This window comes from Thamnophis elegans, chromosome 2 (genome assembly GCF_009769535.1).
Source record: "Thamnophis elegans isolate rThaEle1 chromosome 2, rThaEle1.pri, whole genome shotgun sequence".
Lineage (NCBI taxonomy): Eukaryota > Metazoa > Chordata > Lepidosauria > Squamata > Colubridae > Thamnophis > Thamnophis elegans.
In genome coordinates, this window is record NC_045542.1 from 39,497,056 (window position 1) to 39,513,805 (window position 16,750).

Below are 16,750 nucleotides of genomic sequence, written 5' to 3' on the forward strand. Positions count from 1 at the left end.
AGCACTGCTTGAGTAAAGACAACCCTCTCTAATCTATAGTAATTTCTCCTTTAGATCAATACAATGTGCTCTATGTGGGTGTAGAAAGTAGAGGATGGCTCTGACATAGAGAGGAAAGTATTGTTACCAAGGCAAAGAGTAGATAAACATTGCTTAAATCTGGGGGGTTGGAGAGGGTTATGAAAATATCTCATATAGGTATCCCTTAATTCACATGATATACAGAGGAAGGAAGAGAAGTACATTCAGACTTGTAAGAGTCTGTCACCACAGCCAATGTTAATAAAAACAGAGTTAGGCCTATGTGGCATCTGTTGTCTGATCTGATCAACTTTATAGATGTGTAATTTCCAAGATATCTTGCAAAAGTGTAATTCTTATCAGACCAAGAGGACTGACACGAATGGTTATTACGACATTGTTTTCATTGGCTCTCGTATATTTCTTGACCCAATTCAATTTATCAGTCCTTCACACACTCAAAGCTTCTTCTCATATGTTCCTACATAATATGCCAGAAGATCATTTTTTGGAGGTTTTGCTCTGGGTGTCCTCTCAGAGCAGTGAACCTTAATCTATGTTTCAGACAAGAAGCTTATTAAGATTTTAAATGGTAACAGTATGCCAGTAGTGATTGCTTATCATAAACAGATCATATTTAATGCTTCCATATCTAACCAGGTAACTGATGGTCTCTGAAAGCCACTAAAAACCTTTGGCTGACTGATAAAGAATCCGCTTCTAATTTGGGAGCAGATCTCGTAATTAGTAATTAACACTGACTCACAAATAGTTGGATGGTGGTATTGGATCTGTTTAACAGAGTATGTACTAAACTGCAATATCAAGCACCTTATTCCCTCTCTCATGTTATTTTTATGTTTCTGAATTAAACTCACCTATTTCGTGAACTGTTTTACTTTTCCCATGTTTAAAGACAAGACAATAAATCCCATTGCCTTAAAAAAAACTTTAATGTACTTATATTCATTGTACCAGAAACCTGAAGACAAATGAGATATATATCTAAGCATTTCTATATTCAGAAAACTTTAAATCCTCTTAAATTGGCACAATACCAATTGAATGAGTAGCTGTTGATCTTAGGTTTTATCCCACAGGTTTGCAGGATCTGCTTGTTTCTACCCTGCAGTTGCCTAGTTCTTATTATTATTGTTATTAATATATGACGCAATGAGAGATTTTGTCAATTAGCAGACTTATTACAGGAACCTCACTCCGATTGGGGCTGAGAAGGTGTGATTGAAGAAGGTCATCTTGTAGGCTTTATCTTGTAACCTAAGAGAGGATTAAAACCTGACTCTCCCTGCTTCTAGACCTAGACCAAATCTTTACCTGGATTTTTGTCCATCACACTATGCTAGCTGTCCAATTTAATTAATAGTTAGAGAAATAAACAAGGAATCAGATCTTAAGTAATACCAGCAGTTGTTGTTTATCATAAATGCAAAGAGATACTATAGACCTCTGATGGCAAACCTATGGCAGGCGAGGTGGCACACGGAGCCCTCTCTGTGGGCACGCACACCATTGCCCCAGCCACTGGTCATTGGGTTTCTTGCACTCTGGTGCACACGTGCGTACACACGCCTTCTGGTTTGGGCACTGTGCCAAAAAAGTTTGCCACCACTGCTATAGATTAAGGAATGAGAACCTGTTATGTTCTAGCAGTTCCTGAGCTATAATCCCTGGCTATGCCATTATAATCAGCATTTTAGATAGTAGGAGTTGTAATTCATCAATGTTTGGGATCACAGGTTTTCCTTCCTTGTACAGGTTGCGTTCGACTTACAATTCAAATTTCTGTTGCTAGGCAAGACAGTTGTTAAATGAGTTTTGCCCCATTTTACATTTGGCTAGTTAAGTCAGGACTACCTATAATAGAAAAGGACACAAACACAAAATCACATAAGTTCATTTTTCAGTCCAAAAATCTTAGTCCAAAACCCCTTTAAAAGCCTGTAAACTCCGGTAAGGAGCTCGGGTGGGCAGGTGGGCCCTCCGGAGCACCATACAGGAATGGTGTCCAGTGCTCCGGGCTTGCTCCAGTACGCCCATACTGGGGTGTACCGCCTGCAACCCACCACTGGTTTGGAACCTTCAGTGTTTTATTCTACAAATCAGCTGTTCTGCTACATCATTGTTAAGGAAACTATCATTTATTCTGATTTACTTTGAAAAAACTTCCCCAATCTTCCCTCCAGAGGTATTGACAACAATTCCTACCACTTCTAGCCAATACTGGGAATTTAATTCAGCACATCACATTTGGGCAACCCTGGGGAAATATCCTACCGTTTCCCCTAAAATAAGACCTCCCTAGATAATAAGCCCAATCAGGCTTTTGAGCACATGGGCTAAAATAAGCCCTCTCCCCAAAATAAGCCCTCCCCAAAATATTGCAACACAGCAGCAGCCATGAGGTGACCATGCTTGCCACCTCCTGCACCTCAAAAATAATAAGACTTCCCCAAAAACAAGGCCAAGCGCTTATTTCGGGGGTAAAAAAAATAAGATCCTGTCTTATTTGGGGGGAAACGTGGTATTAAAGAGGGCAAAATGCAGTCATGGCTTTGTCAGTGATATTTAAATTAATGTTTTGTGGAACAAAAATTACTAATACAGATCTAAGACTCTATCAAAATATATACACATGTTCTCGTCCCATCTTTTGTTATTTTATGTGGAATTTAGTCATTTGCTAAATTTCAAATGTCCTCATGATAAAAGTATATCTCCAGAGATGTAATATAATATCCACTTAAAATGGTGCCTATTATAAATGATTATATATTAATCAAGATCTTTACATGTACTGGATTCAATTTCATTTGTTTCAGTATCTGAGGACTTATTATAATAACCTAAGGATTACATGTATTTTCTTTCCTTCAAATTACTCTAGCAGAAATCAAGTAAGAACATAGTGAAATTGGATATTTAAGGTTGTTATTGTCAGCCTTGTGAGACAGTCAAGACCAGAAGAACACCAGATGAACTAATCCCACTTCATTGTAAAATTACATTAGTGGGAATCATGCAAGATTCTGCAATTTCTCCCCTTCTCTGTTTTTAGTTTGTGGAAAACTAAGGAGGGTTCCCTCTTAAATGCTTCTCCCACTTTCCCCTCACCTGCAGAATAAACTGCCTTTTATCAGACTGTTCCCCAGGCCCATGATGGCAAACCTATGGCACGTGTGCCCAAAAAGGCATGCAAAGCCATATCACCCAGCATGCAAGCATTGCCTGTTTGTTTTCTGAGTTTCTGGCGTGCATGCGCGCATGACGATCAGCTGTCCTTCGTGCATGTGGAAGTGCCAAAAACTGGTGTGCACATGCATGCTGGCCAGCTGATCATCAGGCACGTATGCATGCTAGAACCCAGAGGTTTGGCTTTTCCGGAGCGTTGTCACAACGAGCACACACGCACGAACGGAACATTTCCGTGCGAACTTTTTGGCACTTGGTGCTGAAAAGGTTCGCCATCACTGTCCTAGGCTGTGGGTCCACTTCCTAACTTCTAAGGGCATTCTTGTATACTTATAACAATCATGACAGCATCTGGGAAGAAGGAAAGACATTGTGGCATCTCTCTTTGCGCATGTAAATATATATATTTGCAATGTGGAACAAATATTATGACAGAAGAAAACTAGATTTCCTCTCACTGTTTTTTTTAAACCTGTATTTTTGACAGCTTTTCTTAATTTCTGTTCAGCAAAAAGTGTTGTAATGTGAGTGTCCTAGCACATACACTTGAAGTAGTAGGATTATCAGCAACAATCCCAAGAATCTTTACAGGGCAACGAGAAGCTACAAGAAAGCTAACTCTTTGTTGCCCACTAATGGTTGACTGGATTTTTGCAGCCTACATCTGATAGCCCTAAAATGGGAGGTTGTTGTGTCTCTGTAAATTCAAATTATGGACAACAAAAGGGAAACGTTCATAGGAGAAAAATGAGTTTCATGCCTTGTCTGCTTAACCCTTTTCTACATTCTAGCACGGTTTTCTACATATTCTTTAGGGAAAGGAGATAATAGTAAATTCATAACTAGTTCTACATCAACATGTTGTCAGAAGGTGATGGAAAATTGTAGTGCATTAACCTTAAAGGTTGAGCAAATTGATGCCAAGAAAAGGAGAATTTGACCTCTTCATCAAAGCAGCTATGAATAGGCAGGGAATAGATTGTTGTCAATTACTTCCTTTTACATTTATATATCACTTTTACTTTCCATAAAAAATCCCAAAGTAGTTTACAATGTCATCATACCACTATTATTTCATCTATTATTATGTATATTAGACGAATTGCTAGGCAAAGGAACACTTGGCAATCAACAAGTTAATAATTTTTCGGAACATCCGGAACTAGCCGAGTCTCAAACAAAAGAGAATTGTACACAGTGGATTTCATGGTAAAAATGCTCTATAAACATGGTTTCATAGGCACTGCAAAAATATCAACACAGTGTCCTATTGAACAATCTAACTAAGTTTACTCCATACTTTAAAGAGAAAAACAAGACCACCAAATTTTGGATGACAAATTGTTGGTCTTTTTTTTAAAGTATGGAGTAAACTTGATTACATAGGTTGCATATCATAACTCAAATCATTCAAAAAAGAAAATCAGGATATCATGAAAATATAGACAGAAGCACAAATAACATTCCGTAAAACATAGGAAAATGTGTTGAGGAAAACAACTCTGCTTGACCCCACTAGCCACTATTCAGGAATGAAAGCCAGGTAAATCTTGGCTAAATTCAACATGATGTACTTCTTGACATTCTATATTACGGCTGTTGCTATAGCGAAGTTCCTACCTCATGTCACTGCCAGCTGTATTTGAAGTAAAAATGTGATGGTGAATATGAGTAGATTGGTATAAGGGAAAGAGTTCCTTTAGCAGTTTCATAGGGAAGAGAAGGCAAGGTAGATATTTTTAATTTTATTTATCACATCTCCCTCACAGAGAGAGGTCCAGGATAAGTTATAGTGAGGAATAAGTGTAATGCTGTAAACTTCAAGGGTTGTGATTTTTATATTTTAAATTACTTATAGCCTGAGATGGATGAAAAATTAAACTGTTTCCAGTTTCTGAAAAAGAAATAAAGGTAGCATGGACTTGCAAAATAGCAGTGATTATAATTAACAAGAATAATACAGCCTTCAAAAGCTTATAGACACCCATACTTGTCAACGTTATTTTAAGCAGCTTCTAGCATATCTAGAAAGGTGGCCCTGTAACAGGTTGCTCTCCTTTTGAAATGCTAAAAAAATACAAAAGACATCACACTACAGCAAAGGTCCACGCAAAGAAAAAATAAACAAACAGTGGCAACTAAATCAGTACCAAAGACTGAACTAATGACAAGATTTTTGAACTGTAACAAACCACACACCTACTAGAATATTTTTAAACCCTTCTCTCTTATAGCCAAACCTTGGTGGTACAGTATGTTTCTTATAGCCAAACCTTGGTGGTACAGATGCTTTAGAGCTGTTCCCTCGGTTTCCCGTTCTTCCATTTATAAGATACTGTAAGTGCTAAATAAAATAAAATAAACATTGAAAACGAGATTGGCTTTGTTACCTTTTTCAAGAATGCCATTCTTGGCCTGTACCGCTGTCCTTGATCTATCTGCGTGATGGTCATCGTGATCTATTTTATTGAGCAAAATATTTTTTTAAAAAAAGCAATAAATGCGTTTTCACCAGCTGCAGAGGAAAATGGGATGCTAGTCTTAGGGATTTCAGGCAAACTGCATTACAGTACTGAAACTCGACAGGCTACAGAATAAAAGCGCCGTGGAAGCAGGCACGGTCTTGCTGTAGCCAATCAACACGGGGCACTCTGGTTGTATTTGCATGAGAAGGGTTGTGCTTCCTACCGGTCAACATTAGAGGGAGCTCTTTCATCTTTTTACAAGACTTAGCTGGTAGCAAAGACTGCGTTGTTCTATCTAAATAATGCTAAATAATAAATAAAGATAAATTAATTAATTAATAATACTAGGGTTAGAAAGTGTTAGCAAAATGCACATCACCATAAGATAAAATTAGGGGTGGAAATCTGCATGCTGTTTGGTTGAATAGGTTCACAGGGACATTTTTTTCACATTTAAATATAATGTGACAAGTTGCAATCAGTTTTATTTCTAGTTTGATTTACTCACATTTGTCGAAATAATATGGAATGTGAGACCAAACTAAATGTTTTTCCTTTTTTACAAGTTTATTTCCTACCTTTCTTTAGAAAGCTCAAAGCACTTGACACACGTGTCTTCTTCAATTTTATCCCCATCGGTCTAATACTTTAATCAAAATACTACACTGGCTGATCTGATATCGGAATAAACGTGTAACTGGAAATGATGAAATAAGTAAGATTCTTTCAAGTAGTGTTATAACACCACTACCAGGCCTGCTCCAAATAACTTGTGGCTTACTGACTGGTTGTAGGGAACACAAAGCTAAAACTACTGAACAGTTGGTCTGTGTATCGCATAAATAAATCCAACAAAGTAAAATAAATAACAGTATATAGATAAAGATATATAGACTTATTTGTTTATTAACATTTCTATGCCATTCCCGAGGGCTCAAATAGATGATATAGATGATGATAAATTTAATAAATATTATTACGTACACACACACCACACACACACACACACATACTTTTATCGCTTTTAATCTTGTAAATTGCCCAGAATCACTTTGTGATGAGATGGGCAGCAAATAAATTTAATAATGAATAATGATGATGATCAGTGTATGCATTTATTCCGTAGGGAAAAATCCAGCTATACAGGTAATTACTTTGTATTTGTCAAAGGAAGCCATACAGAACACCACATAGATTGGAGAAACAACTAGAAACTCAATTACCTAAAAAGTAGTTTATTACATATTTTTGCATAGACAAGTTTATTAACATGCTTAAGTCACACGTGTAAATTGTTGTAAGTTCGGGTTCAACTGTTTCATGAAAGAAACTGATATTTGTAATGCTTTTGCACCTGAACTGGCATTTAAGTCAGTGACAAAATATTGTGAGGAGTTGCCATTTTTCCTCATTTGTTCTCTGGATACCACTGACTATTATGTATGGTTTGATGGTACTCCTTATAGATAATTATCACTCTTTGCACTTCCTACATATAACTTTCTTTTGACTTTTCCTTCTATGTCCCCTCTCCCAAACCTGAGAATAAAGTTATCAATCTGGACAACCAAAAAATGACAGCAAAGAAATACCAATCTAGCAGCCTAATTGGGAAAATAGGTAATACTCCTCTCTTAAGATATATTTCTGTTGTCATATAACTCCTTGTGTAGGTGTGGCGGTCACCCATGGCCCAGTTCATAACAGGGCATGCACAGCCACGCTGAACCACACAGGAAAAAACAAACTCCTAAAAGACATAACATCCTGATAGTTCACTCTAGATGTGCCTTACCCAACGACGCCCAGGATTTGACCATATATAGACAGAACTTCCCTGAGCAGTAGATTAGCAATTGTAGTTTGATAGGCTGTCTTAAATCACATGCTGATTGCTCCTCCTGCCTTTGTCCTATCTCAATAAAAGGGGCTCCCAGACCCCCAATCTGGGTCGCCTCATCCCGAGAAAGCTCATGTCCATGTCTTTTCTCAACATTGGCCTCATGGGCGAACCACGGGTATTTCACATATTTCATTTAATTGATGAAGAAAATTTAGGTATAAAAAAATACATCATAATAAACAGCTAAATTCACAAAACCACTTAGGTAACAGTAAAATCATTTTGGATATTTTGTAGTTTGGCATATCTTGGGGAATTCAGCCATTGTTTCAGAATGTTGTATTAATCAGGCCATCATATTAATCTATAGTCTAGATTATTTATTTGGACATAATATGGGCAAACCGGAAGTCCATTCCCATTCCTGAAGCCTCCAGAGGGCCTCCAGGAAGGGGCTGTTTTCGCCCTCCCCAGGTCCTAGAAAGCTTCTGGAGGGCGAAAAATTGGTCCATCACACGCCAAAAAAACCCCGCATTGCCCCCGCTTTTGGCATGCAATGGGAAAAGGGTTAGAAATCACTGCAATAGGCTGTCTGACAGAGCAGAGACAGTGGAAGGAAGGGATTCTGTCATTCTCCCCCTGCCCAATCTTAATTGCCTCTGTAAGTATTTGCTGTCAAGACTAACCAGGTTTCAAACTCCTGTTCAGGAGTTCTATTCCTACATTTGTATCTTCTGTTTCTTAAAAATCTATTTCCTATTTTACACAGAATCGAGTTTAGAAACTTCTTTCAAGAAAGAAGACTTTCTCTGTAAAATTGCATAGACAAAAAAATTACCGTCATTTGCAGAGTTTTTGATGCTATCCTAAGTATTCCTGAAGTGCACAATTTATGTAAAATATTTTTCTTCTCAAATTAAATTTACTTTATTGTCATTGCACCACGTACAATGAAATTAAATGCCATCTTCAGTGTACATTCTAATTATAAAAATAAAACACAAACATACATCCTTCACTTTCTATACTCAATGTACATATATATGTTTGAAACTCCTGCTAACTGAAAACATCCTGAAGGAGCTATATTGTAGTACCAGAAAATACCCTCAACTTACTTACTTACTTACTTACTTACTTACTTACTTACTTACTTACTTACATTACTTACTTACTTACATTACTTACTTACTTACTTACTTACTTACTTACTTACTTACTTACTTGACTTATATACCTCTTCATAGGGCTTTCAGCCCACTCTAAGCGGTTTACAGATTTTTAGCAAATTGAGTCAGCAAATTGCCCCCACAGTCTGGGTCCTCATTTCACCCACCTCAGAAGGATGGAAGGCTGAGTCAACCTTGAGCCGGTGAGATTTGAACCGCTGAACTGCAGATAACAGTCAGCTGAAGTGGCCTGCAGTACTGCACCCTAACCACTGCGCCACCTCGGCTTAGAACTCAACTAGGCTTAGAATCCTGGAAGTTGAAGCTCAAGATAATCTGAAGGGGTTTAGTGTGATCACTGATGATCTATGCAAGATTTCAAATTAAAAGGATAGGGTGGATTAATGTGTGCATTTATTAATCTAAGTTTCTAATCAGGCTTGAATGAACACAACCAGAATGATTTCTATACAGTAAGAGCAACACTCATCTTTCTTCAACAGCCCCAAAATATACATTGCTGCTCTCCACAAGGTACAATTAAAGAAAAATCCAGGTGGCAGCCACAACAGTGAAAAATGAAGCTCTGCCTGCTTTTCATACAGTATGCAACTGTTGAGCTTTGATCACATTGTCTTGGCTAAAATCTTGACTTTTTTATTATGTGCAGAAACCCATTTGAGGAACTTCTGACAGAGAAGTTGTGGGTGGCTGGGTAGGCAACTGAACTAAGTACCAAGGGAATCAGCAGTCACAGTTCAGGCCTTGCCCCTTCTCCACCCCACCCAATACCTGAAGCAAGAGGCAGATTTTAGGACTATTGGAAGGCAGATTTAGGACGTTGATAAGAGCAACTGAGAAGAAAGTGAATATCATGAATGAGAAGATATTACGTTTTTGAATGAATACTTTCTTGATTATGGCCCAAAGACTGCAGATTTCCCAATTTACACTCTTTGATGCCTTCTGGGTGATGCTGTGGCATCTGATTACCGTACAATGATGGTTGTTCAAACGTTTTGGAATATTACTGAAGTGGGGAGAAATGTACATCTTGCACTAAGTTAACTACTATGCCATAAATTTTGCGTATGCATCCTAAGAGGAGAACATTCAAATTGATTCGAGATCAGCCGAGGCTCAAAACGAGGCAACAGCTCGAGACGCCAAAACATCCGATACACCCCAACGACGAGTTCGAGGCTTTTAAAAAAAAAAAAAAATCAGCCCCTGGAAAGAAAAAAAAACCCATCACGTGACAAATCCGAAGAAGGGGAAATTCCGAACACAGAGACCAGATGATAGGATCACGTGCTACACCCAAGGGGCGAGGCCAGCCAACTTAGAAGACAAGCGCGGGTACCACGTGAAAGCAGGACGCCCCTTTGATTGGGCATTCTTAGACGCGACGCTCTCCGAACGGCGTCTCCTGTCATAGGGGCAGCCGGAGGGGCGGGGCCTGAGCGAGCGGCCCGGGTTTCACGCAGGCGCAGAGCGGTGCAGGGCCGCTGCGGCCGCTCCCTGGCTGGCAGTGCTCGCTAAGATGGCGGATTTCCTGCCGTCGCGGTCCTCGCTGTCGGGCTGCTTCCCCGGCTGCATGCTCAACAGCAGCGAGGCCGAGCAGCAGCGGCGGTCCAAAGCGATCGATAAGTGCCTGTACCGCGAGAAGACCTACGTCAAGCGGCTCGTCAAGATCCTTTTGCTGGGCGCGGGCGAAAGCGGCAAGAGTACGTTCCTCAAGCAGATGCGCATCATTCACGGGCAGGACTGGGACCGGTCAGCCCGGGAGGAATTCCGCGCCACCATCTACAGCAACGTCATCAAGGGTACGGTTGTGGGAGCGGGGGGGGGGTTGCACAAGAGAGGCGGGCGGGCGGGTTGGCCGCGGCGATTCCCTCGGAGGGGCAACTGGCAGCGGGGCGGTCGCGGTCGAGCGACCAACCCCCGAGAAGACAGGCTGCTTCGGGAGAGAAAAGACCCAAAGCCGAAGAAACCCCGGCGTTGACGGGGAGTGGGGTGGATGAGAAGCCGTTGCAATGCCCGAAGCCCCCCCTTCCCGAGAAGGAAATCTGCTCTTGCATGGCTGCGAAAAAGAGAAAAAAAAGAAAGAAAAAGTCACGCCTTATTCCCCCCCCCCTTTTTTCCCCCTGAAAGCATGGCTGAGACGGCCACCTTCCTTCCGCCGGACGCACTTTGGGTTGATTCTCTTTGGCGGCCGCACTTTTTGAGGACCCTCAAGAGGGGGAAAACGGCGGCGGATGGGGGGTTGGGGTGGAACGGTGGGGGAGGGGAAATGGGCTCCGGGCTCGGGTAGCATCCGAGGGCAGGTGCCCCCGTCCTCGCCTCGGTTTTCGGATTGGAGCGAGGAAGAGGCAGTTGGGCGAAATCGGCGTCCGGTCTGGCGGATGTGGCTTGGACAGGGTGGGTGGGTGTGGGGTGGGCGACGGGGGTGGATGGGTGAGTTAGAGATGCGGGAGCCGTTCAATCAGGCCTCGGGGGTGAGTGTCAGAATAGTTCTTCTTTGTGCCCTGCGAGGCGTCGTCCTCGGTGCCTTGACGGGATGGCGTTTGTGTCAGACGGCCTTGTGTCTGTGTAAAAAGTTGCAACGGGCGCTTGCATTTTGCGGTGAGGCTGATGAAGTGGGGGGTGGTGAGCCCAGAGACGTGTGTGTGTGTGGATATATGTGGAAAAAATTAAGTATATAGTTTGGAGGCATTCTTACTGGAATCGCAAAATTAGAGTGGGCTGTACATTATGTGCCTCTGAGAGGTTGTTGGTGGAATGTTGAGATGACCTTTAAGGCAGCTTTGATTTGGGCATGGGGAAAAATGTGTTAGGAAGGTCAGTTTCCAAAGAATACAAAGGGAAATTTAGGGTAGCATTATAGTATATGTACAGCTTCATCTATACGCATATTTCATTTTAAACAAATATTGTGCCTAGTGTGCATTTTGCTTTTACAAATATTTCTTACCCGTGAAAAGTGTTGTTGAATGCAAAGATTTACTGCATTTTCAATTAAACCCTGCTGAATTCTTGTTGCAAGTTGTAACCATGGAGGTAACACTTCATATTGCGACAGGATGCTGTGAAACTGAAAAGAGATTTTGGAGGGATAGGTAGGGAATCCAACCATGAAGTAGCAATTCATAGATTCGTAGAAATAAATGTGGAACTTTTCGGACAGCAAACATAATTTGTCTTTTAGTGCCATTCAAGATATATAAACAACTTTGAATATCAGCTAATTTGTTGTCTTCTACCACCATGTGTTAGAAATCTGGAAATATATGATAACATATTGTACTACAATTTAAGATTGTAGCTTAAATAGACATTATTTGACACTGAAAACTGTAATAGACATCATTTTCATATTTAGTTATTAGGAAATGAAGATAAAACCAATTTCAAATATTTCAATTGTATTTGTTTACATTCTGTGGTGGTTTTAAGATCTACGCTAGCTTAAATGTAGAGTTTGATTTGAAAGATGGCTTATATTGAATGAATAAACAAAATCATTTTTCAGTGAGTGCAGCGGAAATGCACTTAGTTTTGTTACATACATACTGGTGTATTAAGGCCACTATTACAGTCCCTTACAAAATATTGCTAATAAAAGAGTACACTATAATACAAAGTATCTTTTGTGATTTACACTCATTCCGCCACTAAGATATTTTTTCATGTTTGACAGCTGTATATATTTCTTGATAAATAACTTTACATGTACTTTTTTAAAAAATATACATAAAGCCTCAACTGCTAATTGGTATTCTAAATTATTGGATACACTAAAAACAAACATTCTCAAACTTTCTTCCTGGATAATAGGAAAATTTTTATATCTATAAACACAGTAAAATGCATAACAAAAACTGACTACATTTTGCTATAAAAATCAAGACATTTCCTTTAATTTTATTTATTCTTTAGAACTATATTCCACCTTTCCAGGAGTTGAAGGCAATATACATACCGGTAGTACTCCTTTTTCCAATTTCCCCCTATAACAACTGTGCAACATAGTTTGGCCTAAGAGAGTGACTCACCCCAGATTACCCAGTGATTCAAGATAGAGTTGAACCTGGGTCTCCATCCTTGGGGTCTTGTGGATAAAAAGCTATTGATAATACATTCAAACCAGAAAATAATTTGTTCTTGGCTGTTGTAATCTTGGACATGTTTTATGCTTTATGACAGTATCATGTGATAGATAATGATTATATGAAATACCGTAGTGAACTATACAAAGTGCACTGTGTTTATAATTATGATATATTGATAATGTTAATAAATATTACATGCATGCATAAAATGTATTCTCCTAATGCACCTTTAGCAAAAGAGAAGTGCTAATATAAGACTAACAAATCTATGACAATGGTAAAACAATAACTTTAATACAGTAAACCAATATCTCATTCAGTCTTGAACCAATACACATTTTGCTTTTTAAATTTTTATTTTTAAATATTTTAGGCGTTTTAAACATCAAAAAGATTGTTTAAAATGTATTTAGGTATTTAGGTATTTATTAATGCTTATAGGCCGCCCTTTTCCCTGAGGGGACTCAGGGTGGCTTACATAAAATAAGGGGGGGGGGTATACAGACAATAGACACAACAATACATAGAAGTAAAATAGTAAGCAACATTCATTCATCATTCGGGTGGGGACAGTTATCTTTGTCCCCAGGCCTGACAGGCAAGCCAGGTCTTAAGGGCTGTGCGGAAGGTCTGGATGGTGGTGAGGGTACGAATCTCCACGGGGAGATCGTTCCAAAGGGTCGGAGCTACTACTGATGTAGTCACATTTATTTGTATTTTAAATTAAATCCAATGCATTTAATCAATTTTTTTGTTGTATCTTAGAATCATTTAAACTTTGACATATATGAGAATGATTAATCTATATTTTATCATTTTCTCCTGTTTGCTGCAGCTGTTTCTCTGCGTGTTTATGAGATGTAAAACTGCTGAGTTGAATATAGTAGAACTCCCAGAAGCATGTAATTAATTTTCGCTACTTTAAATGTCTGGAATTGCATATATGAAAATAAATATGAGCAATACTACTAATTTTACTAGAAAATTAAAATTTGTAAAACGTGATTCGAAATTTGATTGAATCCGAATGCTAAGTTATAGATTTCAACTCAGCTTTAGAGCAGCCATCACTTATAATTTAAAGAAAGTGTTCATCATCATACTTTGGGAAACTTTTATTATTTTAAAAAAGTTTTAGAAGTATTTATTATAAGTACAAAGGCAGGTGAAATCAAAAGAAATCAGAGACCTCGTTGTGTATAACCTGGTTCATTCTACGATAGTGGATTTGGAATTAATTATTACCTATTTGTAGTCTGCATATATATTTTTCCATTTATAATTTCTTACAGTTAGGGTGAGAATATGAAGCTGTCTGTATACATGGGTCATGTTTTGTGTTTTGAGAGTAATCAATTATTAAGATTAATGTAAATGCATTTGGAAACTAACACATAGTTTCAATTTTGTTGAAGGTGTTAGAGTCCTTGTGGATGCTCGTGAGAAACTTCATATTCCATGGGGAAATCCTGCTAATCAAACAAATGGCGACAAGATGATGGCCTTTGATACCCGTTCAGAAGTGGTGCAAGGGATGGTACAAACCTGTACTTTCTTACAGTATCTTCCAACAGTAAGAGCTTTGTGGGCAGACACTGGTATCCAGCATGCTTATGACAGACGCAGAGAATTTCAATTGGTAAGGGTCATAACTCTTCATGTTTTGTAGTTACTGTGATAGTACTATTTAAAATCTTTTATAAATGAAATGGATTTTTTTGGGTAAACTTTTTATTACATGAACATGAATTTTAATACTGTAGATAATGATGGACATAAGGATATAATAGTAAATATAATTTCTGTAAAGCCAACTATAACAAGGTTTAGAATTTAAATGTTGACCTATAACCAATATTCAGCAGGCATATTTCTGTTCATGCAGTAAGACTTCCTATTTCCTCTCCATTCAGTTCTTGGTGCTTTCTTTTCTTTTCTTTCTTTCTTGGGCTGCTTTTTTCTTTTCTATCTTTTCTTTCTTTCTTTTTGCAGACATTTCATAACCTAGCTAGGTAACATTATCAGTGCAAAGGAGACTGGACTTTTCTGACTGTTTATATATAGTGGCTTACCCTGCCAGTCTTGGTTGGGGTATGGTTACCTCCTTGATGGTTCCTTCATTAGGGAATTGTTTCTTCCCTGTTTGATCATCTGGTGCTGTTTCTTGATTTATTGGGGGTTGACTGCTTGGAGGGGTGGGTGGATATACTTACTAGGTGTTAGTTTCCTTCCTAGGTTTTTGATTGTATCTATTAAATTGTATGGTAACAGTTTTGCAATTGACTTAGCTACAGTTTCAACTGGCAAACTGTTAACATTTTAAATCAATCCAAATCCAATAATGTTGGTTAATTTCTGGAAACTTAGTACTCAGAGAAATCAGTAATCAATAGATTCATGGATATAAAGCCCATTTATATATACTCCTCTCCCTCATACTGGTGATGTTATCTAGCTGGGTAAAGTAACATCTGCAAGAAAATAACTACTGTATTTTTTGGAGTATAAGATGTACCTTTTTCCCTCAAAAAAGAGGGTGAAAATCTGGGTGCATCTTATACATTTAATACAGCATTTTTGACCTACCGAAACCCGTCCCCCTTTGGAAAAATCGATGTGTAGAGGGTTTGGGGGGGCTTGCAAAGTGCTCCTGAGGGCTGGGGAGGGCAAAAATAGAAACCAAAAACAGGCTATTTGGGGGGGGGGGCAGGCCCCAGGAGCACTCTACCAGTTTCCCAAACCTTCTGCCTCCCTTTAAAAAAAAAAAAAAAAGAGGTGTGCAGAGGGTTTGGGAGGTCTACAGAGTACAATTTTTTAAAAAAATTTACCTGTTCAAAATCATGATGTGTCTTATACTCCGGTGCGTCTTATAGTCCAAAAAATACGGTAGGCTCGCAGACTACCAAGAACTAAAAAGTGCAGCCTTCAGCTATACATGTTATGTTGCAAGTTACTGTCTTTAATGCATGTTCTAAAAATTATATGGCAGGTAGACTAAAGTCCTTTAATAGGAACATTCCCCTCCAAAAACATTTTATTTTAGATTTATTTAAATTTATTTTATGGTAATAACAAATTTATATGCTATATTGTGACAGCTCAGTATCCAGAACAGAATTAGTGGGAATTGACTAGAAGAAATAAAGGGAGATTAGTATAGATTTATTTCAAACCATTTAGCTCTCTTTAGCTAGCCATACCCTTCTGGGATTCAAATCTGGGCTACTTACATATTAGGTACCGTATTTTTCAGAGTATAAGATGCACCAGAGTATAAGACACACCAAGGTTTTGAAGAGGCAAATTTTTTAAAAAAAGTTTTTGCACTCTGCAAACCTCCAAAAAATGACCCCGTTTCCCCCCCCCCCCCCAAAAGGGCATGAATAGCTCTTAGGAGGCTTGTAGAGTGCTACTGGAGGGGGGAGCAAAAAATGGCCCATTTTTCTCAAAAAACGGGCTCTTTTTGTCAAAAAAAGGGCATGTATAGCCTTTAGGAGCCTTATAGAGTGCTCCTGGGGACGGGGGCAAAATTGAGCAAAAAACGGTCCGTTTTTTGCTCATTTCTGCCCTCCCCAGCCCCAAGGAGCTCTCTGAAAGCCTCCTAAAGACTATACATGGCCATTTTGGTGAAGGGAGGCAAAAAATGCTGTATTCAGTGTATAAAACACACCCAGATTTTCAGCCTCTTTTTGGAAGGAAAAAAGTGAGTCTTCTACTCCGAAAAATACTGTAGACATATTAACCTCTAAGCCATGGGCTCTCCTTGCTTTGTTCCCTACGCCAGTGGAGAGATTAAGTGTTTTTTATCAGGGCCACCTGGTCTATCCAAATATGGGACAAAGCATCCTTCTGCTTTCGCCTTTTCAGCCCCAATCCAGGAGCTTTCGCAAGCAGCCGCAGCAACAGGAATAGTTTTGGTGCTATCCCTTT

At 39.1% G+C, this 16,750-nt stretch overlaps 2 protein-coding genes across 2 annotated transcripts in view; one reads left to right on the top strand and one right to left on the bottom strand.

Moving 5' to 3' along the window:
• Positions 1 to 5,802, bottom strand: part of RGS9 (regulator of G protein signaling 9) — a 48,672-nt gene extending 42,870 nt beyond the window's left edge. Inside the window, exon 1 of the mRNA XM_032238993.1 lies at positions 5,622 to 5,802. Within this exon, the coding sequence (XP_032094884.1) occupies positions 5,622 to 5,684 (63 nt within the window). The 5' untranslated portion in view covers positions 5,685 to 5,802. The remainder of the gene's footprint in view (positions 1 to 5,621) is intronic.
• Positions 5,803 to 10,182: 4,380 nt separating this feature from the next.
• GNA13 (G protein subunit alpha 13) overlaps positions 10,183 to 16,750 on the top strand; it is a 30,075-nt gene continuing 23,507 nt past the window's right edge. Inside the window, exons 1-2 of the mRNA XM_032210012.1 lie at positions 10,183 to 10,534; positions 14,236 to 14,459. Of these exons, the coding sequence (XP_032065903.1) occupies positions 10,252 to 10,534; positions 14,236 to 14,459 (507 nt within the window). The 5' untranslated portion in view covers positions 10,183 to 10,251. The remainder of the gene's footprint in view (positions 10,535 to 14,235; positions 14,460 to 16,750) is intronic.